General features: G+C 40.0%; 3 protein-coding genes across 9 annotated transcripts in view; 2 read left to right on the top strand and 1 right to left on the bottom strand.

The window, feature by feature from the left end:
• The window catches only part of arid5b (AT-rich interaction domain 5B), a 108901-nt gene extending 96675 nt beyond the window's left edge, over positions 1-12226 (top strand). The window contains exons 9-11 of one of the 2 annotated variants that reach the window (XR_006372474.1): positions 6425-6635; positions 7329-11382; positions 11752-12226. Coding sequence is in view for 1 of the 2 variants with exons in the window: in XM_044135604.1 (XP_043991539.1) it covers positions 6425-6635; positions 7329-9323 (2206 nt within the window). In the remaining variant the exon portion in view is untranslated. Of the gene's footprint in view, positions 1-6424; positions 6636-7328; positions 11383-11751 lie in introns of those variants that run through there. The other variant, XM_044135604.1, reaches the window with a different exon arrangement.
• Positions 12227-13166: 940 nt separating this feature from the next.
• Positions 13167-24535, bottom strand: rtkn2 (rhotekin 2). Its single transcript, XM_044135605.1, has 12 exons — positions 24337-24535; positions 22995-23194; positions 22777-22823; positions 22590-22643; positions 22377-22494; positions 21893-22093; positions 21447-21541; positions 19726-19832; positions 19494-19625; positions 17933-18101; positions 17233-17340; positions 13167-16881 (listed from the first exon to the last, which is right to left on the bottom strand). Exons 1-12 carry the CDS (start codon positions 24469-24471, stop codon positions 16160-16162), a joined length of 2088 nt encoding a protein of 695 aa, XP_043991540.1. The 5' UTR covers positions 24472-24535; the 3' UTR covers positions 13167-16159.
• A 2361-nt stretch (positions 24536-26896) lies between these two features.
• cep170aa (centrosomal protein 170Aa) overlaps positions 26897-27615 on the top strand; it is a 38888-nt gene continuing 38169 nt past the window's right edge. For 3 of the 6 annotated variants that reach the window (XM_044135591.1, XM_044135590.1, XM_044135589.1), the window contains exon 1: positions 26901-26996. The gene's annotated coding sequence lies outside the window, so the exon portion shown is untranslated. Of the gene's footprint in view, positions 26997-27615 lie in introns of all 6 variants that reach the window. The other 3 variants (XM_044135588.1, XM_044135586.1, XM_044135587.1) reach the window with 2 other exon arrangements.

Genomic DNA, 27615 nt, shown 5'->3' with positions numbered 1-27615 from the left:
CTACGGGGAAGCTTTAATGATATTTATTTAAACTGTTTCCCGAGATTAGCTGTCAGGGCCCGGCGCTCTGAATTAAAAATGAGGTCATGAAAAAGATGGCATCAATAACCTTGAAATAGACTGCCTTTTGCTTCTGTGCTGTGCCATTTTCTCAGTGCCTCTCCCCCCTCGCTCTCCCTTTCTCTCTCTCTCTCTCCCCACTCGCTGCCTTGCACTTCATGCTGTTTCTTTCATTATACAGGTCAGCGCCTTTTAAAAGCTCCTACATATTTAATCTTCCCGGTTTCCTACGTGATCTCTTGTTACAGAAACATCACATTCCAATATCTCTGTTCCTTTCTGCCAGTTGCGAATTTTTAATACCTCACCATGCCTTGGCACTCTAATGTAATTGCACAACGGGGTTGGCATCAGGGTGGGGATGGAGGCGGCGGTGGTGGTGAGGGGGGTATCCATGGCAACTGAGAAGCAATTTAGAATAATTTGCTATTTAAAAACTCAGAGGTTTTGAGCAACAGCAGAGTGAGCAGATGAGAGGGGGGTTTTAGGATTAATTCATTTTGTCTTAAAAGCATGAGACACTCGCCAGATGTACTGTACGTAAGGGACCGCAGCTTGTGAAATATTCCCCGCCTCAGATCATGCAGATATGTGTTTCTTTTCAAGACAGATGCACGCTTGTTCCAATTTTAGTCGACTAGATGTTTTATTGATTCAGCCTTTATTCATTCCTCTTGCTATCGATGTTCCTCCGCATTCACTAAAGCTGCTCTCCACATATAAAAATACATTGTTAGGGAACCTTGAGTCAGTCCTAGAACATTTGTAACAGGAAGACACTGTATGGTTTTTTGTTTTTTTTTTCTATTCTCCTTAGCGTCCGTCTGCATTGCCCTCACTGTATTGCAGATACATCAAATATGCTCCATTACACTTTGCCTCACCTTTTCTTTTCTTTTTTTTATGCAGCAGCTTCAACGCAGATTTCAATTATTCTGGTAAAAGCAGAGGGCGATAGTTGGATTGCAGTGTTGTGAGAGTGTCGCTTTCATGTCCTCTGCATTACAAGCAGGAGAAGGCAGGCGGCAACGGCAATGGGTTTTTTTAAAACAAGCAAAAGCGTGTCAATAACAAAGAGTAAAAGTCGTGCAAAAACGGAAGGTGAGGGGAAGGCTGAGAACAGAAGAAGGTTATTGTGTGCTGGCTGTCGGCATTCCTTAACACCAAAAAAACAATGTCTCAACATGTCTGGATCAAACGCCTGGCCAAGTTCTTTGTATCTCTGTGACTTTTCACTGGATGCGAACCCGGACCACAGCTTTGGGCGAGAATGCAACAAAAGGGCTACTTATTGTTTAGTATGGAAACTGTGGAACTGTGGAATTTGATTGAAGTCTTTTCCAGATGTTTAGAAGTGTTTCTATTTCCAGATTTCATCCGTCCGTCCAGCCAGTCTACAGTTTTTCAGGTTCCATATCTGAAGCTCGATCACTGTCGAGATAATCCTCGGCAAACTTAAAGTATTTGTGCAGGCAGCTTGCATAAGAAATGTGTGGAGCTGCTCAAAGTAACAGAAAACTTATTTTAGCCCCTGAGACGTAGATGTTTTCTCATGAAAAAAAAAAAATGCTTCAATGAGCTTTCAGTGGAATTAAACCTAACAGTCTGTTTTGATTTTTTTGGTCCCTGGTGGCAATGAGAAATGACAAATTATACCACTGGCAATCTGCATGGGAAGTCCGCTGAGATTAAAAAAACTAGTTCAGTGCGGCAAGTTAAATTTACAGCATTCCAGATAAGGCTCAAGTCCACTTTAAAGAGCAAAAGGAGACAAGTTCTGTACATTATTGGGCTTTAATAGTTGAATTACGGAAAGTGCTCCTTTATGCAGAACAGTGGACATTTATTTTACACAGTTGGTGCTCGGGGCTCACACCTGCCAGGGCGAACATTTACTGCATACTGCCGCAGCCGCAGCTAATGAGAGCAAACCCCAGGGGAACAGTAGAGGTCATTTTAAATCTGGTATTTTCAGACTTGACAAAGGACTTAAGTTTTCATACATTCCTGGGCTGCCCTCCTGTTTTAACTGCATGAATGAGGGTCACCTCGAGTGGTTTGGCTCTGGGACAAAAGAGGAGCTCCTAGGCATGAATCCAGAGCAGTGGGAGCAGAAACAATGTCTGTTTATCCCTCTGCTCTTTCTCTGAAACAGTTTGTTTTCTTTCTTTTTTTTTTTTTTTTTTAACTTTCTTGTTTAACCAGAATGTGACTTTTTCTAAAAAACCTTTGCGTCCTCGCAGACTCATAAAAATATAAGTTATTTTCTCTCCTCCGAGTCTTTCTTACAGCCCCGGGATCTCGTCCAGCATCTCTTTAAATAGTTTCTTTACCCTCTTTTCTATTCTTTTTTTCTTTTTTAATGCATGAAGTAGCTCTTGTGATCTTAACACAACACCAACTAAAATTAATTTCAGCTTGGATGGGAGGGGAAACTGTTGAAATGGAACAGCCCGCAGGCTTTTTCCATTTATTTGGTGACTTGGGTTTTTCTTGGGTTCTAGCGCACAGCTTGTTCCTGTAACACAAAACTCAGATGAGAGCAGCACATTGCTGGTAAAGTCACCTTGTTTTTGCCAAGTTGTCTTTTTACACAGAGGGGAGGTGCCATGTGGGCGTGTTTGTAATCCATTATTGTCAATGACGCTGATCTCCTTTGCTGAGTGTTGTGCTTTAATGAATTGCACAGTTAGTTATTGTCTGGACGTTATTAAAAAGAAACAACTTCTTTTTAGCTTCATTGCATAAGCTAAGATAAAAAATAAGGCTTACTTTACTTTAAGATTGTTGCTGCATATTTTATTTGCTTCTGATTAACATGGGGAGAGAAAGGGGAAAAAAAAAAAAAAAGCTGCTTAAAAAACAACCAGGTAATAAATTGGCAGGAGGCAAAGTTAAGCATTTATTGACCTCATAAAAATAGTTGCCCCTCCCACTCTGATGAATTCTTTCCTGGAATCCATCAGGGTACAGTACGCCCCCAAGTGGCTCGAATCATTAACTGCACCTGGCTCTCTGCTCGTTCACTGGCTGCCAAGCTCTGCCTTGGAGGAAATTGCTACTCACAGTGGTCTTGTATCACAAGCACTTATTATATCACGTTGCACAATCATGACTTGGTTATACGTGAAAGGCTTGAAAGTACTCCAATCTGACACACTGAGGGCTGAATTAAGGCTTAATCGTTCGTGTTACTTTGTTTTCTGTTGCTTCCTTTTGTCAAATGAAAGCAGAAAGATGGAAAAGGGGGCAATTGCTTAAATAAATAGGTTATTAAATATGTACTTTATTAATAAATCCATTCACAAACACACACTCTGATACACACACATGTATGAGTTTAGGTTACCAATGATTAAGTGTTGCACTTCCTTGATTGTTTTTCTACTTTATTTTATTCTTTATTAAAGAAATTTAATAACATTTCACAACCTGGCAGACTGTTATATTGTGCAAGTTATGTTCAAAATACATAACAGTATATTATTAGCATATCTGAGAAAATGTATTTATTTAAAGAGATAGCATTTATAGATTGAGAGGATCAGGGTTTTTTTTTAAATAATGAAAATTAAACAATTGAAACGTTGTATTTCTGTTTATGGGGCAAATCTTTGGAACAATCTGTCTACGGAAACCAGAGAAAGTTGATCAGTTTTACTTTTAAGAAAATAATGCTAAATAATATCACACTATAATAAAATGAAGTATATTGACGCAGTAGAGTATCACTACAAAGATTACATGTTTTTCTTTGTTATTATACACATTGCCTGTTCTGTGTTGAAACGTGTGTCTATATGGATGGTTGATTAATGCTTAGTTGCTTATGATATAGTGAAATGACTCTTGAGACTTTTGTTGGTAAAGACAAGACTAAGAGCAATTTTATGACTGGTTCATGCCTACGTTTACAACATAGATTTTCCATTATAAATGATTAAAAGGCCATGGTAATTTCCCCAGGATCAGTTCCTACATTATCTGGGGCAGCAAAATACCACGTCTCCACCCACCCACCACTCACAGAGCGTCCTTACTGACATTCCTTAACGTTGACCCGGGCCAAGGCAGCCATCTCTTTCCCACAGATAATGCAGATTGCCAACAATGGACCCAGTTATACATTCGGTTCCTTTATTTCTTTGACTGGATCCGAGTCAGATTGGTAGTTTTGCCTTCTCATCAATATGAACTTTTCCAAATATTAAAAAAAAACAAAAACACAACTTTATCGTAGTTCATTTTCTGTGTTTTAGTATCTTCATTTCAGAAAGCGTGAGAATAATTTCTCTGCTTGTAAGTTAGAAAAAAGACTAGATGTTGTTTTTTTTTCCTCTGTTTTCCAGGATTTCGTCACAGTAATCTTTACTGCTCATTAACATGCCTTCATCCACCCCGCTATCCTCCCTTTACTCCCTGTTTCCCTTTTCTCTGTTCGGTCTGTTTTCCTCCTCTCTTCTCTTCCACAACCTTTTTTGCTCTCTGTCTCTCCAATAAGTCACATTTAATAGTACATTTCCTTTCTTGGCTTGGGGCCTGGTGCCAGACCAGCTGTATGAAATGTAGTTTCGCCGCTTTCCCTGCCAGCACTTTTGTTGAGAGGAAGAAAAAAACAAAACAAAACAAAACCAAAAAAAATCCCACAGAGCCTCTTGAAGTCTCTGAGGCTCTTTTTTTTCTTCTTCTTCCTCATTTGAAGAGGAGGCGAAGCAGTTCTTGATTCATTGTTTGTTTTACTGCCGTGTCCCTTAACAGGAATAGTGCAACTGTCTGTTGCTGTTACACGACAAGGGCTCATGTCTTTCCTTGAGACTGAAAAAGTTCTGTTTCTGTCTGACTTTCATGGATTATTCTGTAAAACGTGAGAGAGGATTTTGAAAGATTTTCATAGCAATTCACTGATGTTTTATGGTGTTGTAGCTCTTCAAGTCTCAGTTTGTTCTTCCGCAGTGTTTCTTATTTCTGGTTCTATGCCAGCTTCCATTTTGTTCCCGGAGCAATAAAAGTCTAAAAGTTTCCCTTGCTGCTTTTTCATGTCAGTGTTTTACACATGGGTGTTATGTTATCCAGATCCTAATGTCCCCATTTGTTACAACATGACATATTTAAATTTGACTTAGGATGTATCTAAAAGAGGAATAACAACATTTAGATTATGTTAAATGTTTACTTTGCATAATGCTCTTTGTCATTTAGCATGAATTTGATTAAACGTGAGCATATGAGGCCTTTGTGTTTAAGTACGCCGGCATATTGCTTCCATCTGAAAATATTTTCATCGTTGTAGCTAATTTAAGGGCTTCTGTCTCTAATCATTTTCCCATGCTGAAGGAGATATTAAGTGCTGCGAGCTTTCTTTAAACATTTGATTTCAATTCTGGCAGATATTTTCTTCTTTTCTCATTTCCAGCCGCAGTAACTTTACACACCCACACTCACATTCTGTTCCTTCGAGGTTAAAGTAATACCAAATGTGATCTTTCTCAGCAGGGGATAACTCATTATTCACATTCTCTCTCCTTCTCTCTCTCTCTCTCACACACACACACACACACACATACTGGCTCCAGTCTGGATTTCCCCGTAGCCCAGCTTAATTACAATAGAACTGTTAATGCTTTCCAGGTATTAAAACAAGGAGGGTTTAAAACAAGCTATATAATGCACCACAAGCTTGCAGCTGTTTTGGTGCGGTGTGGTGTGCGTGGGCGTATGTGTGCGTGGGCGTATGTGCGCGTGTGTGTGTTTTTGGGGAGGGCGGGGATTGAAAATCTATATTTTAGCAGCAGTAGACAGGAACTGTGCTTTGCAAAGCTGTTTACATAACCGATATGTAGTTCAGAGTTGCTAGCAGAATATGCACTGTTGTTGTTTTTTTCTTTCTGTCTTTTTTTTTTTTTTTTTGGGACAAATTAAAATCCAAAAAAGGCGTCTGTTTGCATCCTGCTCCTCAAATCCACACTTTGTACAAACAACTTATCCTATAATTAGGCTCCAGGTTTTGGAGGGTTTGTCTCTGCCAATGACACATGAAGTGACCCAAATGGATTTTGTTTAGGTGTATCAGAGTGAATGGAGAAAAAAAAATATGTAGCATTTTTCTTCCCCTTCACTTGTGCACAGTTTTGTGTTCGTGTATAACATAAAGTCTTAATAAAATACATTGAAGTCTGTGGTCGTACAACCATAGAAATGTGGAAGGGCGCAAAGTGCATGCTTTGCACTGCACCGCGTTTGCTTAGCTGTTACATTTAAACCAGCGTTTATCAACACCTGATCATGTGAGCACGTAATAATTCGCTAACTATAAATGTGGGATGGCACATTTCTATCATATCTCCTTCTTTTTTTTCTTTTTCAGGCTCCTCCTTCCTTACGAGAGGCACCTTAAAGGCGAACAGGACAAGCCCCTCCCGCTGGCCAAACCCAGGAAGCAGGAGGGCAGCCAAGAGAAGGCGTCTGGAGCCGGCGTCAAAGTGAAAGTAGTAGGGCCCAAGAAACTGAAAGGCCCCAACCATCCGAAGCTGAGTAGTAAGAAGGACAGAGGAGAGGTGAAACAAGAACTAACACAGGTCAGTGTCAGGGTTCCTTAACACTCTTCATTACAAAATTACTTCCCCCCCCCACACCCCACACACACACACATTTTTTCCAACATATTTTGAGCATTTTAGTGTGAAATATTGCTGCTTATGTTGTTAAATAGTATTTGGGTAAAAGATTTTCTCTGAACATCTGATTTTTGGAGTCTAGTGTAGAGCCCACTTTGCTGTTTTTGTAGCTTCTTCACTAACTTGGATTGCCTATTTTTCAAAATGTAAAACTCTTGGACTTGATAATTAAATTATGGATCGTCCTAGACTAAATACAGATTCTTCAAAGCACAGTTTGTGAACTGTGGTACCTTTATATTCTTAAGATTTCCAAAAATAGTCAAATAAAAATACTTTATTTGGTATTTTACAGCCAGTTTAAGAATGATAGGTACAGTTCAACCTAAATGTAAAGGTTGCTCAAAACAGGTAAAAATGTAGCTATTTTTTTAAGAAAGTCAAAGATAAAACATTCGAGATCAATAAACTAATGTGTAAACTATTGTATTTGTTGTTAGGCATGATTGGACTTTCAATATTCAGAAATAGGAAAGAAGTGATTGTTTCATACTGAGTTTTCTGTCCTCCTTGCTTCCCGTGAATGTTTTTGCTTTAGTTGATAGATCGTTAAGTAACATATCGCAGTGTTAATCTGTCCTTTCTCAAATGCAGGAGTCAAAGGTGAAAGAAGACAACCATGAGATCTCCACAGCCATAAAAATCGACGCCGCTCTTCAAGACGAACCGATTGTAATAGAGGAGGAAGAGTTACATGTCACCCTGAAGAAAGAGGAGTCGTTGGCCGTGGAGCAGCCGTCCTCGCTCTGCCTCAAAGAATCTGACTGCAGATCGCCCCACAGTGGTTTCTCCCTCCACACAGGGCCTTCCGCCCAACCAGAATGGAGGCAGATCGGCGAGGCGCTCCAAGCGAAGCTCGCAGGCGAACAGCAAACTGAAGGGCATTTCATTCCAAAAACGTCTTTCCTGCTTCCCCGCTGGGATCAGACTAAAGCTGCTGGACATGTGGCTCTGCCTGAGCACTTCTCCAAGGTCAAAGACTGCATTGAGAATCATGGCGGGAGAGTGGGGAAAGTGTTGCCTATGTGCAAGCAGGTGGATGGACAGTGTATAGATTTGAGCACGGATTCTTACTCGGAGAAGGACGACTACGGGGCGATTAAGAAGGAGTCGACCCAGACAGCCGTCTACTGCAAAGCCAACCAGGGGGTCATGTCTCCGTTGGCTAAAAAGAAGCTCCTGTCCCAGGTGTGCGAGTCCAACCCGTACTCCTTTTCCTCTCTTCAGTCTCCCCCTCCCGCAGCGGTGTCCTCTCTCCATCGAGGTGATCGAGAGAAGGAGAAAAGAAAGAGTGAAGAAGAGTTGCTGGGACAAAGGTACCAGGGTGCGTCCGACAGCATCCCTGAGGTCTCGCCCATATTCAGGCCGTCGGTGATCCAGCACGCACAAAGCAGCAAGGCTCACCAACACACCAGCGGAGGGCAATCGGAGAGGATCGCTGCGGCGGAGCTGTCGGACTCTTACAGCCGGACGAGTCATCAAATTCAGCCGCAGGCGAGCGTGCCCTGGCAGCCGTACCTTACCAGAACCCAAACCCAGGACTGTGCGGAGACCGCCGGGAAAAAAATCCTCCAAGGTCCAGTCACCCAGTGCAGGAGCTATACGGGGGACTGCTACTCATCCCCTCACCTTCACAGATTGTACAGACAGACTGAGAGCTGCCTGAGCCAAGAGAGAATGGCTGGCTTTCCTGGCGGAGAGCGGAGAGAGCACTACAGCAGGGAGGGCGAGGGCGGCCAAAGCTTTGTCTGTGCCGGTCTGGAGCAGGAAGGGTTGGTGTACAGATCTCACTACGGTGACAGGACTCAGACGCAAGCAGAGAATGGAGAGGCTGAAGACGAGCCCAGAGACTTTTCTATTTCTAAACCTCTATCTCAAAGGGTTTCCTCCTTTTCCAAGCCCTCTTTCTGTAGTCTCTCCTATCCCATCATGCACCACGGTTTGGATTCCCATCCTAAGGCGTGCAGAGTCTCGCCTATGACAATCTCTACCCCCAAACAAAGCTCACCAGATACTTCTCAGTCGTTTCCCAGCCCCAAAGCCTCAGGCGAACTGTCCCTCAACAGTCCCATTCGGCCCGGTAAGCGAAGCCTGGCAGAGGCGGACAGCGAAGACGCCCCGGAGAGGAAGGTGCGAGTGGTGACCCCTATTCACCCGGCCAGCACAGTCCGACGAAGCGACCCTGAGGAGCTGAAACCCGCTGAGCCAGCCCACGCCATTCACCTCAACAATCATCTCCCCGAGGGCCACTCTATGACCGCCTACCCTCCGCCCCACACCGCGCCCCTCTATGCTGGCATTTATCCACACGGCACGCTGGTGTCACCAGGCTCCCAGGATGGGCTCCAGCAGCACCCGGGCCTGCAGTACCTGAAAAGCCAGTCGGCCGTGTCCCCGCTAATGCCCCCTTTCACCATCCACTCCATGATGCTCCACAGGCAGCTGCTAGCCTCCAGCCCCAGCCCCCACCACCTCTACAGGTACCCGGGCGGGGCGGCACTGTACGGAGAGCTGTTGCACCACCTCTACCCTCTCTCGACCCTCCCCCCACCTCAGCTGTCGTCGGTACACCCCAGCACCAGACTTTGAGGGAGAGGAAACACATTTTCTTTTCTTCACATTGTTGAAACTGTGTCGGCTTATTTTCATTCACATCGTGGCTTGAGTCGAGGCAAAACTAAGATCATACGTTTTGCCGATGACAAACTGCTAAATCCATCAGTCGGACTGCAAATTACTTTTTTTTTTCTAACTGTGTATGCCTTCGTTTATATATCTTGCACTGCTCTTTATTTTTTATCACCTCTTACTGTATCTTGTTGTTGCTTTTGTAACCCTATTTGCACAATGCTCGTGTGTATTATGCTCACAAATCAGCTTGTCGCTTTCAGTGACCCACGAGTCAGGTTTGTTGCTCTGGAACATGAGAAGTTGAGGGAAGTAGAGAAAAGCCATTTGTTTACTGTGTCTGAGGGCTAAACGTAGTTGCCTAAAAACACTAAAAGTAACATGACAATGAAATACAAACTCTTAACCTCAGTATGTATGTTTTTGCAAGCAGGCACGGGCCGGTATGAGATCCTTAGAGGACAGTCAGTTTGAGTAGCAGTACCACAGTATTCACATAAAAATAAAGCAAAAATCTGTACCATTATCTAACTTATTTCATTTAAAGCAGAAAAGCATTGTACTTTCCCAACTTCTGCAAAGAATTTTAAGTTCGTTGTTACAGTTATAATCAAGCTAGGGCAACACACATTAGCGCCTTCAAACTTGTTCCCAAAAGTTCGTGTCCATCCAACAACATCCCGCGACGACAGTGACTGATTGGTGGCTGACACTACTGGATTAAATACCCAGAGATCCCTTTAAAACCGTTTCTATTCACAAGCGACAAAGCTCATTTAAGGCTAGAGTCCGGTAATCTGTTCTCTCTCTGCACACTTGAGCACGACGCGCCCCATGAGTGTTAAGCATTATTTGACTAGCATTAACTAGCACAACTGATTCACTCTTCTCTATACCTGAAATATTCATTTGTCATTTTGATTTTAATACCAAATTAATAAAAATACATAAGAAACAAAGTTTTTAAGAGCTTACTGTGCATAATACTGATTAATTAGTCAGGCTAACTGCTCCGGTAGAGTTTGCAATCAGTGTCTTAACAGAAATGCAGCTTGTAGCTTGGCAACCGTGGTTTTGCAAGTGTTAAGTCTTTTTCATAATGGGAAATATTTTCAAACATCAAAATTTGTCTTACTTTTAACTGAGGGTAAAGTGTAGCAGCCTTCTGTCAAGAAGCTAACTGTTAGTGCACAGCATTAGGTGGGGGAGGGACAGAACTGTGTTGATTTACAGGCCTGGAAACAAATTAAGAGACCGCCTAATTTGGCTATATTTTCAGTTACAGCTTTCAAATGCCTTGACATATTCTCTACAGTCTTTCATATTACTGTATTTTATTAACTGTGATACATGTAGAAATGCTGTTTTCAGAGCTCTCTCAATTTTTTTCCGGGGCTGTAGGCCACAAAAGTTAGAGAAAACTGGTCACTGTAGCATCTCGTTGAAAAGATTCTTGACTTTAGAAGCAGGATGACAAAAACGGTTTGCAATTTTGAAGACACAACTTTTTAAAACCAGTAACCAGCCCATGCCTAATTGCTACCAAAATAAAGCAGCTGAATCATTTGTTGTTTCTCTCCAGGCAGCCAGTGCTGTTGTGTCTGTTTACATGTCTCCACGCTGAACTTTGTTCCTTGCTTGTGCCGCAGTAAATCCAGCTGGAGTGGACTGATTGGGATAAACGTTAACACCCGCTGTGGCGCTGCTTAACACGAACAGTTTCGTCACGACCACATTCAGAGGTGCTGTGTGTAACAGATGTACTGTAGAGTCGCTCTTTTACAAAATTCAGGACCGTCTTTGTTGTTTTTGAACGCATCTTCCTCCGACGCGTTCGCATTTGTTTGCAAGTCATGGCTGTTTTGTCTTCGGCCCGTGTGACTTTCATGAAAGTGTGATGAAAGCAGTTGGACCTCGGAATATTTTTGTGACTAGTAGACTGTTGTGGCTCGTTTTGCGTCTGCAGGAACAGCGTAATGAAGCAGCCGTGTGCTGTGGAATGCTCACCACAAGGAAGAAGGTAAAAAAAAATAAATAAATCTGCATTTCATATTTTCAATCCTGACTTGAAACGGTTCATTTTCTTGACAAACAGACTCTTTTAATATATGATTTGATAGGAATGTTGTCACTTAGGATATTACTGCTTTGCAAATATCTGTGCCTTTCACAGTCTTGGATTAGAGTTAGCACTACGCTTATTAAGGTATATCTATCTCCTGTAGCAGGGTAGGAATGTCAAGTTTACTGTCACTCTCGTGTCCAAATGCAGTATCCAGACATTATCAAACAACTTGGCACACTTCGAGACACAAGACTTAAAAGGTAGGATTTCAAAGTGTAACTGTAGATCAATTTTAGTTTTGTCGCTTTGTTCTTTTAACAACAGCCAGTTTCGGAAAACAGCTGATGAAGACACGACTTTCGGTGTCTGGTCATCTGCAGGGCACATTCTCTAGCCGCGATGTAAACGGTACCAAACTCCATAAAGAATTCCTACCGCACTCCGCAGCCCCGAGGTGCAAAGACAACACCTGCGCTGGCTTTTTTACAACCACTATAATTGCAATCCAGGAAAGCTGAAATACACAGAGAACTTTTTTTTTTTTGCTGTTTAAAGCAAGGAATTTTATTTTATTTTATTTTTAAAAAGCTGTAAACATCTACGATTTTGCTGAACACTTAAAAACATTCATTACTGATTCTAGTACTGTAGATTGCTGTGTGTAGGTACGCTGGCTCCTGTACAGAACATTGACACGGAGGGAACTACTCACAGCAAACTCTCTCTTTTTTGTCTTAATATCTGTGTAAATAGCACTGTAGATAACACTGCGTGGGTGTTCTCATATAAACTGTTATAATCTGTACATAGTAAAAAAGAAAAAAAAAAGAACGGTATAAAAGTTGGTTACACAAACTAGATGTGTCCCTTTTTTTGCTGTTTTATGTTAGGCTCAAAGAACACTACAAATTAAGATTTAGGATACGCTTCTTGTTTTTTATTATTTGTTGTAATTTCATTTTTTTTATTTTTTTTTTATGTTGTGCATCCTGAAACTGTTTTTTGATACCATAGCCATCTGTTTACCAATCATCCAGCTGGCAGCAAAACAAAAAATAAAGACATTTTGTATGATATGACCTCCTGTATATTTAATTAAAATATTTTACTATCAGTGTACGTTTCATCAGTTTATTACACATGCGCGCGCACACACACGTTTTAACAAGTTACAACCACACATCTTTATCCATCGAAACATCTTTTATCAGCCAACCGTTTTGCTTCCACTCAACAATTATGCACTATTTTGTGTTGGTCCATCACACACAAACCCAATAAAATAACAGAGTAAATGGTCATAAAGCAATAGAATGTGTAAAAGTACAAGGGTATAAATTTTTTTTACAAAGCACTATAAAATGCAAGGACCGTATCAACTGGTATGCAACATCAGTGTGTTAACATTATCCTATTTCTTTTTCCCCCGTAGTAAAAATGCAGTGTGAATGCCGTTTTATTATTGTGACAGCATTATTTGTCTGAGAGTCCACCAGCTTTAATCTTCACAACAGGCCATTTCTGGGCTCACGGCCAGAAAAGCCTCTTCAGCATTTGCTGCATTGAGCAAATGCGCCAGTGCATGTAGCATTTCTATGGCGTGTGTACTGGGGTGTAATAAAAGCTGTGCTTTGACTTTTATTGCCACCCTCTGGTAAACTTTTAACATGAAAAAATATTCTGTAATACTTCCAGAGCTCAGTAAAAGGAAAAGAAAAAGAAAAGCAGGCTCATCGTGGTGGAATGTAGGTCGTTTTATTGCAGATCAGCGGTATTTATTTTATTTTTTTAAACAAACAAGGTTATAGCTTCCAAGACAACAGTGAGAAGCAATTGCACTTTCTCGTAGAGAAACGATATCTATGATCTAAAGATAACTTTATATCGCATGGAAACTATAAACTACTAATGCAAGATTGATGTGCCCTTATACCTACTGATACAAAAAGTAGAAAAATGACATTTGTAAAGACACATTTCAGTCATAAACAAGAATAAACTAATATTCACTTTCGCTATTGCAGTCGTTATAGTTAAAAACTGCTTTTTCAATTAGCTGTACGCCTTCACTAGAACTATTTTTGATACAAGCAGCATTCCAGCACTCGCGTTGCCCACGCAGCAAATTGTGTAAAAATAATGCAGGAATCCATCAGTTTTTCTTTTGTTCCAAAAAGTTTGATTCTGAAGTAAAAAATAAAAAGTAAAAATAAACTAAAATGTTTTACAAGAATGCACAGTACAGAAACCACCAGGTGATTCACAGTAAATATAAGATACATCTGGCAAATTGCTAAATAATGAACCGCATTCCCTTTTGCCTCCTAAAGCTTTAACCTTTCCGTGTCATTTAAATAAATTTGCAGGATAACAGGAGGGAAAAAAATAGCTTCTATAGCTTTCCCCCGTTCTGCCTCGTGTTTTCAGGTAGTTTCAGCGATGTTTTGTACTCCTCATGTAATTACGACGGCCATTCTTCAACACAATGCCATTAAGTGGCTGGTATATTTAGGGGCTTGTAGTGCTGGGCATGTTCAAAACAAGTGCACAAGGACATTCATTATTCAGGCCACTCAAAAGGCCCATTCATTCAATTATGTTCAGGGCATTTATTGGCTGCTATGTTAAATTATGTTAGACGTAGCCACTAAAAAACAAGGTTACTCTATTAAAGTCCTCGAGGGGGGATAGAGAAGTCACATTACTAGCTTACAATTTGCCTTTCCTTAAAGCGAGCTGCAGTGGTCATAAAGTCGTCACAGTAAGTGGAGGACGTCAATAGCTCCAAAGGCACGGGCTTGTCTTCCCCCCTGTTACCCAAATGGATCAACTTAAATTAAATGCATTTGTGAAACTTTTCATGTTCTAGAGCTGAGGCAAAGTTTTCTATTTAAGCTCAACCGAAGCATGCCGTCTCACGTGGGGTTAGCCACAAGAAAGAACAAAGTAAGGCAGCGCAGCACCTAATGGCGGTGAGATTTAGGTGGTAATGTTATGACTCAGGACCTATACAGTGTGTTGTATTAGTACATTGATCATTTGATTGTGTTTATATTAATGTTACAATTCAGGAGTTTATTAGAAGCAATAATCAGTTTTGGGTGACAACTTTTGTAAAGCTTTAACCCCACTGACAAATATCAGGCAGTTCTAGTTTCACTGTAGGAACTATAATATAATATTATAATATTAACTATATTATAGGAAATATAACATAGTCCCTACAGTGGAACTATACAATAGTCTTATATACTGCTGTATATAATAACGCAACAGGGGTCACTGTCAATTATGATTTTACAGTTTTTTATAGAACAAAACAGTTGTGGAGGTGAATTTTTTTAACCCTTTGCATGTTAGTGTTTAGAATAATTAGCCTTATTAAATGCAAGCAGCAATCTCTGCATGTTCCTTACATAACGGTATGATTTTCTTATTGCGGATCATTTTTAAAAGACTGCCTACATCTTGCGAAATTGTGCAAAGTTGACAGTTTAAAGTAAAAACAAAAAGCGGCTTGCGCAACCATCCGACTTCCTAGGAGCATAAATATAGAGCAGACCTGTCACTGAAAAATGTAGCGTCATTTTCATTAGCTTCCGACATCTGATATAGTTCTTCTGACCTCATTTTTAAACGCTCCCCATGAAATAAAAGTTGCCAAATCTTAGTCTTCTTCTCTGGTAAAAACTTCCTCACAAAAGGGTTTTGATGCTAGCGCCACCTAGTAATGTTCCAACAGTATTCCCGTACTGATCGGAAAAAGTTTTCATATCCGACAGTCACTTCCTGGTCAGGATTGGTTAAACTAAAAAAAAATTTAAAAAAATCCACCCATAAAAACAAACAAACAAAAAAAATGCATCTTTCCCCTTTATGCATCTTAATCTGTAGATTTGAATTCTTTAACAAATTTCAGATGTACACCTAACATTAATGACTACTTATTTTTTAATCCATCAAATGTTTTTATAAAGGTTTATCTGTTAATTCAAGTAAATACGCTCTATAGTTTTAACGGGATACAGTTAGTTCACCGTTAGTTTATAAATGGTACGAAACAGTCTTAACTGAGACGCAATAAAAATGTCTGATTTTTAATAATGCTACTTGAATCAAGACAAAGTGGTTATATCACAGTTATTTGGGCAAGTGATGAGCTTCAGACACACAATTTAAACAAATACATTTCTACCTACCAGTCCACATGTATGAGTCTTCACCTCCTCAGCTTTTCATCTGAACCAATCTTGGCGAAAGTTGATTTTTGAAAACAATGTCGAGGCGAACAAGTTTGAACTTATCGAAAATTTTCTCCAGTCCATCCAAAACTCATTTTCACCATTATGTAGTGAAAAGTTGGGCCTTGGTTAGCAAGTAGCAATTTGTGGATCTCTGCTGAGAAAAGTTGTTATATATCCACTCAGAACAGCAGAAATGTGATAATGGCAACAGATATTGTGTGGTTTCTTTTCAACGTGTCAGGATATTTAGTCAAATATTACTGGAGGTGTAGCTAGATAATTTAACCCAGCATGTATAATTTTGGTCCTGTGTGAACTAGAGAAAACGTACAGTAAATTCAAAGTTTTGCACCCAGTTCTCCCTCGAAAATCCTTTAAGTTTTATTAATTTTAAGTCAATTTTACGACATTTCTGCTGATGATGAGTGTGTGTAAAATGTCTGGCTGGAAGTGAAAACATTTTGGGGGGGGCAAAAAAAGGGTTGAGATCACAAAGCTTTGAGATTCATCCTCTCTCTGAGCGACTTCCTCAGTTTGCTGCGTGGTGCGGGAACGGGCCCGGAACCGGAACCGGGACCAGGACCACTGTAGGCTCTGACAAACACATCATCAGCCATATCCGCAGGCATCTGGACGCCGTGGTTCTGGATGTCAAACTGCTGGAGCGAAGGCGGAGGCGGACCCTGCGGCTGCGCGTCGAGGACGGCCAGTGGGGCGTTCTTCCGGCTTGGAGCCGCCGCGCCCCCGGCGTTGTTCCGCTGGAGCTGCTGGATGATGGCGGAGAACTTGGCATCCAGCGAGGGCCGGCCCGTTTTGGACCTGACGGCTGGGCGGGAAGCGCACGCGCCAGAGTTCTCCTTTTCCTGCTTCGAAGGAAGAGGACGATGAAGCAGAGAGGAGGGCAGAGGGGGTCTGTCCGGACGGGTGGGGTTAGCGAAGGGCTTCAAGTCAGAAGGAGGGGGCGGAGCGCGGCGCTTTTTGCTGCCCAGGGGTGTGGAGCCGGTGCTGGGGCTTGAACAGGGGGTGGAGGTTTTGCTCTGGGACAGAAGACTCTTCTCCACTACCACCGAGTGGGACCCATCGAACAGAGAGGACCAGTTAGGGGCCTCCCTCTCCTCCTCTTGCCCAATCAGAAAGCGGCCATCTGTCTCTTCGATTTTACTGTGGATTATGTCTGTGATGCTCTCAAACTTGTTGGGCGAATTTATACCTGCAGGAAATATTAAGTTAACTAACAACAAAGGAAATTTATAGATGAAACAACACTTCTTTTTCTCTCTCTCTCTCTCTCTCGCCGTGTCTGATGTGCAAACGATATATCTGTCAAAGGACAGAAGTAGAAGCACACATTCCACTTTTCTCATTTGCATGTAAAAGGATTTCATTTGCATGCACCATCTTCGGAATGAAAACACATTTTGTGGAGTAATGGCACATAGTAATGGCACGTATTATCTTAAATGAAATCCTTTTTTTTTTTTCTCCCCCCCCTAAAAGCTGCAGCCAAATATCAGCTTCCCACCACCTCACTTCAGAGTCTAATCCAAATTGTTGTACTCACTGAGGTCGTTGTAAACAGAGTCGGCCTGCTTGGCGAGGAAAAGCGATGGTTTCCGTGGTGATGCAACCTCAATTTTCATTAGGCTGTTGCAGCAGTGGAGCCACTGGCCTGGCCATAAATAAGGGCAGACCTGACGGTTTCTATTCATTCAAGTGTCTGAAGTTTGTTCTTGTCCAGACGATCTAATCATGTTACCAACTTCATTCAGGGTTTCACCAACACAATATTTAACGCTTTTTAAGACCAGTAACAATGACATTTAAGACAGAAATGTGGAAAAACTTAGATATTTTACATAGTAGTAGTGCCGAGCTTTTTAACACAGAATGAACTGCATGGTTTGGTAGCAGAAGTGAGCCAGTTAAGACGATAAGAAGAACTTTGTACAGCGTAGACAAGTGGCGATAAATTTACGCTTTACCCACTATAGGTGCAAAAATGCTAGCAGTAGCCACAACTGCCTGGAGTCACAGGACACAATGCTTATTAGCATTTACCTGTCAGGAAAGTCCTACGAGAAAAATAAAACTACGGTATACCAGATTGAATAGTCCCGTCACAACAAAATTAAAGACCAGTCGTTGGCGTATTAAAAGCCAACTTCCAATTCTGATGAATTTAAGGCTTTTTACGGCTGCGCAGACACGCTGTTATGTAAATACAAGCCCGTAGGTTTTTCCGCTCACATAAGCACACTCACTCTGGTCGTAGAGGTGCTGGTGGAGGCAGTCGATCCATTCCTCCAGCTCCTCTCTGGTGTCTGCTGTGAACACCACACTGTGAGATCCCTCGGGTGAAGGGTTGATGATGGACAAACTCTTGGATTTGCGATCGCCTGATTGTTTGTCGAGCACACAAATGCGGGTCTCCTGCAAATACGACACATAACTTACAACAGGCTGAAAAAAACAAAACAAACAAACAAAAAACAATCAACAATCTCTGTTTAATTTTTTTTATCCCACTGCAGGATTCGGTAACAAGTTTGCATACACTCACCACCGGCAGGAATGGAAGTCATTTTTGGTCTTTTGTGGAATTGTTACAAACGTTCATACGCAATTATTGGGTGCAAGATGAAATTTCCTAAGATATTTTTTATCGACACATATTGAAAATACACATGCAGGCTCAAATACATGCTTGGTTATATGTGCCTCAGTAAATAACATGTCTGCTACATTTTTTTCGTTCCCGTAAATAAGGTCCTTGGTTGTCTTCCAAGAGACTAAACTCAACTTCTATGCAAAGTAAACTGATTATCAAAAGGGTCGAGGCTGGCGCAATTCCAGAAGCTAATGTTAGCTTACTTCAACCATTTCTAAGCTGGCTCTGACCCAAACTGTCACACACAGATAAAAGAAAATTGATTAGGACGTCCAGATAATCCTGGGATCCAACAAGGCTTGAGCCTACAATGAACTGACACCAACGGTTCCGTCCAAAATAAGGTTTTGCGTCGACACAGAACGAGAAGATGCTAATCACGAATTAAGCCACTGCTCCTAAATGCCACCTTCTCACACAAATAAAAATCGGCCTACATAGAGAAGCCAAATGTCTCTGGACAAGAGCTTTCAGGGTTAAACCTGACAGGAACTGAAATATTTGGTAACAATGACAAGATGTATGTTTGGAGGAGTCATGATGAGGCTTTCAGGCATAAGAACACTGAAGCAAATTGTCAAGAGTGGTGTGGGTGGCATAATGTATTTATATTTTTTATTTTATTTAGGTTTTTACTGTTTTCTCACTATGTGATTGCATTCTTTTTGGTTTCCATAGTTGCATGCAAAAGTGGTTTATAAAAGACTGGTGGTTGACACAAAGCACATTTAACCAATTATTATTATTATTATTATTATATTTGAGCCTGCAGGCATAATATTGACCATCTGGTGACTAGAAAGAGGTATGAATACATAAAGAACTTCAAACTTGTGCACTCAGTACATGTTTTCAAAATGTGTTGAAGGTGTTTGCTGTATAATTAATCCACCCTCCAAATAATCTGACATTAATGGCTTTGATAAGTGAAGTGTATGTAAGCTTTTTACTCTAGTGGTAAAAGATAAAGCTGGGATTGCATACCAAGATTAATTCAGGGGGGAAAACTGCAAACATGCTAATAGGACCTGAGTAATTAATGTAGGCATTTTACTTGGTTGAGAAATGTTAAGGGAAAAGCTAAAGTGAGAGAAGAAAAAAAATTCTTTATATTCTCTCCTTATATGTATCTGTTTTATATTCCGCTCACTCACATTATTGATTGGCACATTAAGAGTGGGCTGCACTTTGGCATCGATTTCTTCAGGAGTGAAGTAACAGGACAAAAAGCCGGCGCTCAGCAGACAGTAGAGATTGCAGCAGCGGTTCACCCCCTGCACACTTTGCTGGAAATCAACAGAGCAACAAAAAAAACAAAATGATTGCACAATCCAGGCCAGAACTTACTCCTACCACGTGACGTAACAGCGAAAGCCGTCAACGCACCTTCTGACTCAGATAGCCGCTCATGGCGCTCTGTGTCATGCAGGCCGGCTGCGCCACTAAGCGGCAGCACAGGTTGCCGTACAGAGGAAGCCAGGATGACCACTGGGCTGTGAGGATGAAGAAAAAACAAACAAAAAAAAAGAAACAAGAAAACATTAGAGTTCAGAACTGTTGGTCAAAACTTACAGACTAGAAATAACGACACAAATTGGATCTCATTATAATTACTACAATATCATATTCCTGTAATGCTGTCTCATTTAATAACAGGAATTCAAACACTTTTTCAGATTTTATGAAGTGACAAACTGAAATTTTACTATACATCATTAAAACTTAACGTGACAACATGAAACAAAGTAGTAAAGTGGAATGAAAGTGTTGCAAGGTTTACTCAATTTATTTCAAATAAAGCTGATGTGTGGTGTGCGCATTGGAGTCAATATTTTATAAAACCACGTCCGACAGTTAAAACGGCTCTTTTTGCAGGAAGTTTCTACAGACTGAAAATTCTTTTCTGTGCAGAGCTCTATCAAACTGGATGGAGGTCTCAGTCAGCTTTTGGTGTATGTGGCTCTCCTTCATGATGCACTTTGCTCAACAGCATTCTCTAACAAACCTCTGAGGAGTTCGCAGAGCATCTCAATCCATAATGACATTATACTATGCTCAGAAAATTGTATATTGATCAGGTGACCTTTGGAGGCAACTGTTTGCACTGGATTTATCTAACAGTAAAAGTGTACAAGGATCCAAAGACATACGGTTTTAAAGAAGTTGACTTTTTTCGCACATCTAAAAAGTGTGGCATGGACGCACCATTTTCATTTCGACTGCACAAGACAGCATTGGGTCGGTCAGTTTAATAAATTTCCAACATACCTCAATGTCTGTGGCTGTAAAATGACCAAATTTTCAAGTGTTTTAATACTTGTTCAGGCCTTGGCATGTATTGTTGCAAAGCCCTTCTGGTGACATGGGAGAAGAAAATAAAAATCATGGGCACAACTTAATAACATTAATTATTATCATTACTAATGATAGTAATGGACAAACCCAATCTCATTTACAGTAATTTTATTTCAATCTGGAAATCAATTAGAGTCACATTTTTCAGACACCTGCGGTTAGGCATGGAGTAATTGTTAGCAACAGACTCTTAATTCAGCTTCTAAAAAGCAGGAGCTTCAACGCAAACAGTACGCCGACCTCGGGGAAGTTGTACGTTTCATCACGAGAAAGCCGTGCCGACGAATCAAACATGAGTTATTACATTTTTGGGTTTTTTTCCTTTACTTTTTATTTCCTATATTGTCATCCAACGGAATCCGTATATTTTGGACGTGAAATTTGTACAAAGTAATAATTAAAAATAAAACAAACTTGCATGGAAAAATAACATTTTACTTTCTACATTTATATGCATTAGTGCTACGTGTTAATTTTATTCATTCTGTTGTCTGAGCCATCACTCTTGAGTGTATTTGTGAAGTTGCCCCTGGGGGAAAAATAAAGTTATTTGAATTTAACTGACTTGAATTGAAGCAAGATAACATCAACTACACGTTCTTACTTGTACATTTAGCTTTCAGTTCTGCTAGTGTTACTAAAAAGATGAATGAATAATCTATCATTATCGTGACATTTATTCAATTTATGAGCTGGAGACGGTAAACTCTTCACAGGCCATAAATAACAAAGTGCGTGTCTTTGCTTCTTACCGCCTTGGTAGACAATGAGGGAGTGAGACTGAAAGCTGCTATCAGCATCAGGCAGACCGAGTGTTGTGCAGGCCAGCAGGCTGTATTTGGCTCCCCTGGTTGAGGGCAAGACACAAATATAGAGCACTCTTCAAACGTGCTGACTGTTTCTTTTAAAAGAAAAACACTTTATCCTACCAGTCGAGTTCTTTAAACCAATTTTAGTAAACTTCTCACCCTCAGATCAACACAAGATTCATGTAAGAACATTTAAGTACAAACATTCGATCCCATTTTATTGCCATAAAACAGTCTATGAATATCTGAAGGTTAAATATAGACTACCAAACACATTTATTTAAGCCTTGTTTGGATATTTGGAGTGATCCGTTAAAGCATTCAGATTTGTGCAGAGCCCCAGAGTCAAAACAACGGTGTAGGATTTGTTAGAGAATAGAAACACTTACAAAGGTATCGGGTTGTCCAGCAGGAAGGTGTCAGGATCTGGAGTGTCCAGCAGGGAGCAGAGCTTCTTTCCAGAGCTCCTTCCAAAGGAGTTACGCAGCTTCTTTGCAAGTTTCTTTGGTGTGTTTGGTAAAGTGAGCTCTTCCTCCATGGAACAGCTCCACAGCTCCACCTTCAGTTCAAACTGGGGAACTACATCTTTGCTACAAAGAAAGAATCTCAGTCAAATGAAAACATATAAAGTATGCAGATGCACACAACAAACACTGGAGAATGATTAAAAATAGTGTGGTCAGTAATGCCGTCAAATGATATGTCAGTGAATATTAATTTTTTATTTATTTTTTTTGTGTCTTGATAAAAAATATATATATTGTGTATTATTTTAAAATTCTGTTTCCATAAACATAATTTAAAAGAAAAGCAAATAAGTGTTTGTTTTCCGAGTGTATGAATGGGAAAATAAAATATGCAAAACATATTTACAAGAGAGTGAGTCCCTCAAAACAGATGTCGGTGACAGATCTGTCCGCCACGACCATTTCAGTGTCAAACACCTCAGAGCCAATCTGCATCAGGCAGAACACCGCCACCCGACGGGAGCCTACCGAACGCAGAGGAGGTGCAGCATGTGTTAGTACAGAAAGTATCTAAGAACAGACAAAATAAAAAGATATAAAACGCAGTGGGCAAACATACTTCCTCTATCACTAAAATGGTCTGAATCCCTCCAAATCAAAGGAAAACGCAGGCCTACATGAAAGAAAAAGGGAAACATTTACTGTGAAGAGCTCTCAGCTAATGTGCAAATGTAAAACAAAAAATTGAAGATCCGGCAGGACAAATACTCTTGTACGCCACAAATGTTTACTAAAAATAATCTTACCAGTAACTGCAACCGTCCCAAGACATGGGGAACGACCCTCTGCGAGTCTGTGAAGCAGAGACGGCACGTAAATCAACACCTTCTTTTCTGAAAATGTCACATCTATTTTTGCCGTTAATCATCTTACTCCAGAATTTGCTTCCTCAAAGTTAAGATCCGCAGTTCCTAATGATCTGTATTGGAAGCGCATCTCTAGTGGCTTTCACCAAACTCTTTACCTCCTTTCTGCTCCCACCGTGTCCAGCTCCCCTTCTTCCCGCTGCAGCTGGGCGAGGTAGGCCTTGATCCTGGCGTTGCAGGTCAGCAGGTTCTTGGAAGCGTTGAGGACTTGTTCCCTTTTACTGCAAGCCAGCAGCAGCTTGTACGCCCCCTCGCGCATTCTTGTCTCAAACTGAACCTTCTCTTCTATGTTTGGACTCTTAATGGACAGAACGAATTACATTTAAGACACGCACAATGAGGTTGTAACACACGTGGACACGGTGGCTAACGATGAATTAAAGTTAACGATGAATGACCCAGGCTTTGTTAAAAGACTTTAACAACCCACATACACTAAAGGTCATATGACATGTTAATCTTTTTGTAGGAAAAAAAAAAAGAAAGAGGTCTCAGAGTTTGACAAGAAATGACATCAACAGAATAACACAAGCTTTCTTTATGGTTTTTGTTGTCTCTCAGCTACAATAATTAGACTGTTAAAACAATAAAAATCTTATAATGTTAGACTTTTTTTTGAGAAATCTGAAAAAAAATCATCTTTTTAAGCCTATTTTAAATAAAGCTACCCATTTTTCCCCCAATCCTTTTATTTAGGGATGCACGACATTTCGGCATCAATTTGTACAAATGGTGCATGTCGGAAGAATTAGGTGGTTCCTAAAGATGAGCATACAAACTACACATGGGATTAGTAGAGATAGGGATGAAATGTTAGCTCTTCTATCAACAATGGAGTACTGATGATCTCTGAGAAAAACTCAAGAGGACTCTTGTCAAAATTGAAAACTTAAGATTTTGTTGTAGTTTGATGCACTTCCTTTGTGACAGGGTGCTTATTAATTATGATTAAGATATAAATAAACTCTCAGCTACTGTTTTCAGGAACTCAGAAATCGTCATTCTCCGTGTAGGAAGAGAAATTTGCACCTGTAGCTTCTTGGAAATCTGTCGTATGTGCAACAAATTAAAGTCCTCTATTATCGGCTGGGTGTCTTTCAGAAGACGTCGTTTCGTGCATTTAGCCTAAAATCAGACCAGTTCGAACTGTATTACAGAGAAATGAAGGCAAAACAGACATAACGCAGAGAACTTGTGGAAGCCAATGCTTCCTTCAAGAACAAAGTTCGAGAAATAAAGAGCAATGTTGTTTAAAGTTAAACATTCTAATGAAAAAGGGGATATTATTAGAATAATGCAATGAAATCCGCATATGTCGGCTCCATTGTGCTAGCATTATTGGACTTTGCACCCCCTCCGGGCATCGAGTGATTTGTCAATATAATTCACACCTTGACGACATACATAGCAAAGCCGTGACTCTGTCTCTTCCAAACTGACCTCTTTTTGTAGGAACAAAGAGCTTTCACGTATTTTCTTTCGCTTAATCTCCATGGCCATGGCAGAACCAGCAGATAATACCGATTTGTAGCTGCCGGGTCGTCTGGACGTTTGAACATCCCGCTTCTCCTCCATGTTTTCTGTCTATTCGCTACTCAACATGAAACTACACATTCCTGCTCAGATTTCAAACGCCCCTTTCCAACGGACCTGGGTTGGCTCGATTTATTCTACCTAATCTACCGGACTAAACATAACAAAAAGTCGGGGAGTAAAATTGCAAAAGGTTAATCTCTGAGATTAATCTAAAGAATTTTAAATACTTATTAAAAGAAATTACAGATAATTATTTGAACACTGTTTCAGGTTTAAAATAAAACTCAAATTAAAAACATGTAAATTTTTCCTACGGCTTGTCCCCATGTAGAAACCTAACACGCTTACGTTGACAGAAAAGAAACGTAATTACGTCACAGCATCTGACAAAAACAACAGGATTTTGAATTTTTTCATTTTGGAAATTCCATGTTTATAAAATGAAATGGCAAAGTACGAAACGAAACTCCACGCCCTACTTTTCTTTGTAACTGTATTAAGAGAGTGACGGATATTCAAACTCAAAAAAAAGAAAAAGACAACATTGTGGAATTGTAGAAATATTTTTATCTTATTGTAGGTTTTGTTATCTACTGGTTTGCTTTGATTTCATTTTATTTTTCATGTTTTTAAAAGAGAGAACATAGAAAAACCAAAACCTTTCCTGTTCAGGCACCCAGTTCTGCAGCCTATTATTATTATTATTATTATTATTATTATTATTATTATTATTATTATTATTATTATTATTATTATTATTATTATTATTATTATTGTTGTTGTTGTTGTTGTTGTTGTTGTTGTTGTTGTTGTTGTTGTTGTTGTTGTTGTTATTATTATTATTATTATTATTATTATTATTATTATTATTATTATTATTATTATTAGTAGTAGTAGTAGTAGTAGTAGTAGTAGTAGTAGTAGTAGTAGTAGTAGTATTGTTGTGATATTTTATTTTTCTTTTGGCACTGATTTTAGGTACGTTTTACTGAAATGTGAAAAAGATATTAAACTACATTTACATTTCTGCCTCTCCTTTCTGATGAAAACTAATACACCGTAATATTTCAAATTGTATTTTAAAATTTACATGTTAATTTCCTTTTTTATTATATGCGTGGTTCATCTGTGTAATGCTTTAAAAAAAAATTAAGATATGTTTAAAAGTTGCCACAGTTTATTAGTGTATTAACACATATCAATAATAAACCCCCACTTTCTTACGGATACGATGATATTTCTTCGTCATGCAGGTTGCTCTTGTCCTTTTATTTGCAGCAGGGTTCCTCTGCGTTCCTATTAAATTGAACAGATTATGTGGCATGACCAAGAATATTGGACAGATAATGCCAGCTGTGCAGCCAAGATGGTGCTGTAGTAACAAAAGACCGCTGAAAGTGAGCAGAGCGGCCAGGAAACCCGCCCACCCGGTTCTGTCCGACATTGCTTCTGGTTGAGTTGGAAGCATCCACGGTGTAGACGCAGGCGCTGCTGCTGCTGAGGATGAACTGGATCAAGCTGAGAATTGACAAATGCACAACAGGAAATTGCGACAGTGGATGTCAAAATAAAAGAAGGATTACGCTTGTTAAATTGAGGGATGCGCTCATAGTGTAATCCTCCGTGTCAGCTTGTACAAACAGCGATGTCAGCTGCATTACCATCTGTTTGGTAAATTCTGCACAACCCATGAGTCATAATCCTTGTTTTACTTCATTCTTAACACTAGGAGCTCATTTTTTCTACCTAAAATATAATATATACATTATATATAGAGTAGTTTAGGTTGATTCACTTTATTGAAACTGTACGTTTACATTCTGCCTTATCAAAGCCAAAAATGTATTTGAAGTCCAAAACAATGTAAAAACTTAGGTTTAAAAGAGATTTCAGATCAGATATACCGAATTCATTGGAATGATGAAATGACAAATTAAATGTTAAAAATTCTTAATTAACTTTTCTGATGCTTGTTTTGCATGTTTATTCGATGAAGATGGAGTCCCCCCATCATCTTTTTATGGACAGTGTAAGGAGCATAGTGCTGGATAAATCAGACTGAAGTTGGTATCTTGCTTACAAATTCCAATTCAGGGTTAAATTTAAGGATTACTCTTTCTTCAAGAATCTGCACTGCATCTGGCTATCTCTGCCTCAAATTATAAAATACTTATATAAGTTAAACCCAAAGTAGATTATTATACACGAAACATATTCTTTAAAAATCTGTTGAGCTTTATGAAACCTTTTTCCGATTTGTGAAAAGAATAAAATTGTATTTTCTAATTTTTGGGTGCAACGGCAACGCCAAATTAAAAAAACAGGTAAAAGAAAGAGGGGCATTGTGCCCAGGAATAATTCTCTGTTATATTTTATTTCCTTTAAGGTTTTATTTTGAAAGTAAGGACCGGAAACAGTATTTAGTCACTCCTGCATTTTGATGCGCCCGCCGTTATTTTCAGGGGAGTAGTTTATTGCTGAGCAACGGAGGAAGAGAAGGCCAGCGCACTCAGGGCTGGGCTCTACACACACCTTCAACAGCGACTCGCGGCTAAAAGAAAAGGGTAAGTGAAGTGTTGACTTGACTTTTACTCAGAAAACAGTACAATAAACAGCTTTGAAATGGCTTTTAGCATTAAAGTTTACCGTTACTCACGTGGAGTTTACGACCGAGAGAAAAAAAGGAGAAAGAGTCGATTTTCAGCTTTTCTTCTGCACATCTCCTGATTTCAGAGGATTCTCAGTGTCAATTGAAAATTCCCGGAGTTGACACGCTGTAAACTTACTTACTTTAAAGCTGTATGGAAATGGGTGCTCGAATATAATTAGGAAGCTTGAGAAATTTCCTTTAATCATGCTGCTGGTCTGACTCCCTGTCGGCTAACTGGCTGGATGGCTCCCTGCTCCACCTTTGTTAAGCGACCCAGTCTCCCCCTTCTTAAAACACATTTATTTTCTGTCGTTTCTTTTATTCTGATGAATATTATAATCTTCAAAGACTATTTTCCCGAGTTGCATCCTTCAGAAGGCGCTCGGAGGGTCGCCGAGACAAGATGCACATCAATGAAGGTCGTTCACATTGATCGCTTTGTTTATGATTTTGGAACCAGATAGCTGTCTCCGAGTCTGTATGCTTTCAATGTGCATTACGAGGGGAAATCTTATTAGTTCGTTCAATATGAA

Source organism: Gambusia affinis, linkage group LG13, assembly GCF_019740435.1.
Source record: "Gambusia affinis linkage group LG13, SWU_Gaff_1.0, whole genome shotgun sequence".
NCBI lineage: Eukaryota > Metazoa > Chordata > Actinopteri > Cyprinodontiformes > Poeciliidae > Gambusia > Gambusia affinis.
Note: the sequence above shows the minus strand (reverse complement) of the source record. Positions and strands in the feature narration are given on the sequence as shown.

What these genes read in the sequence shown, in the direction of transcription:
- rtkn2 (XM_044135605.1), bottom strand. Translation starts at nt 24,471, where the DNA reads ATGGAGGAGAAGCGGGATGTTCAAACGTCCAGACGACCCGGCAGCTAC. An exon ending in CTGGACAACCCGATACCTTT is followed by an intron (nt 21,542 to 21,892) that starts GTAAGTGTTTCT and finishes GCCCTCAACCAG; the next exon opens with GGGAGCCAAATACAGCCTGC. An exon ending in CCTCATTGTCTACCAAGGCG is followed by an intron (nt 19,833 to 21,446) that starts GTAAGAAGCAAA and finishes TCATCCTCACAG; the next exon opens with CCCAGTGGTCATCCTGGCTT.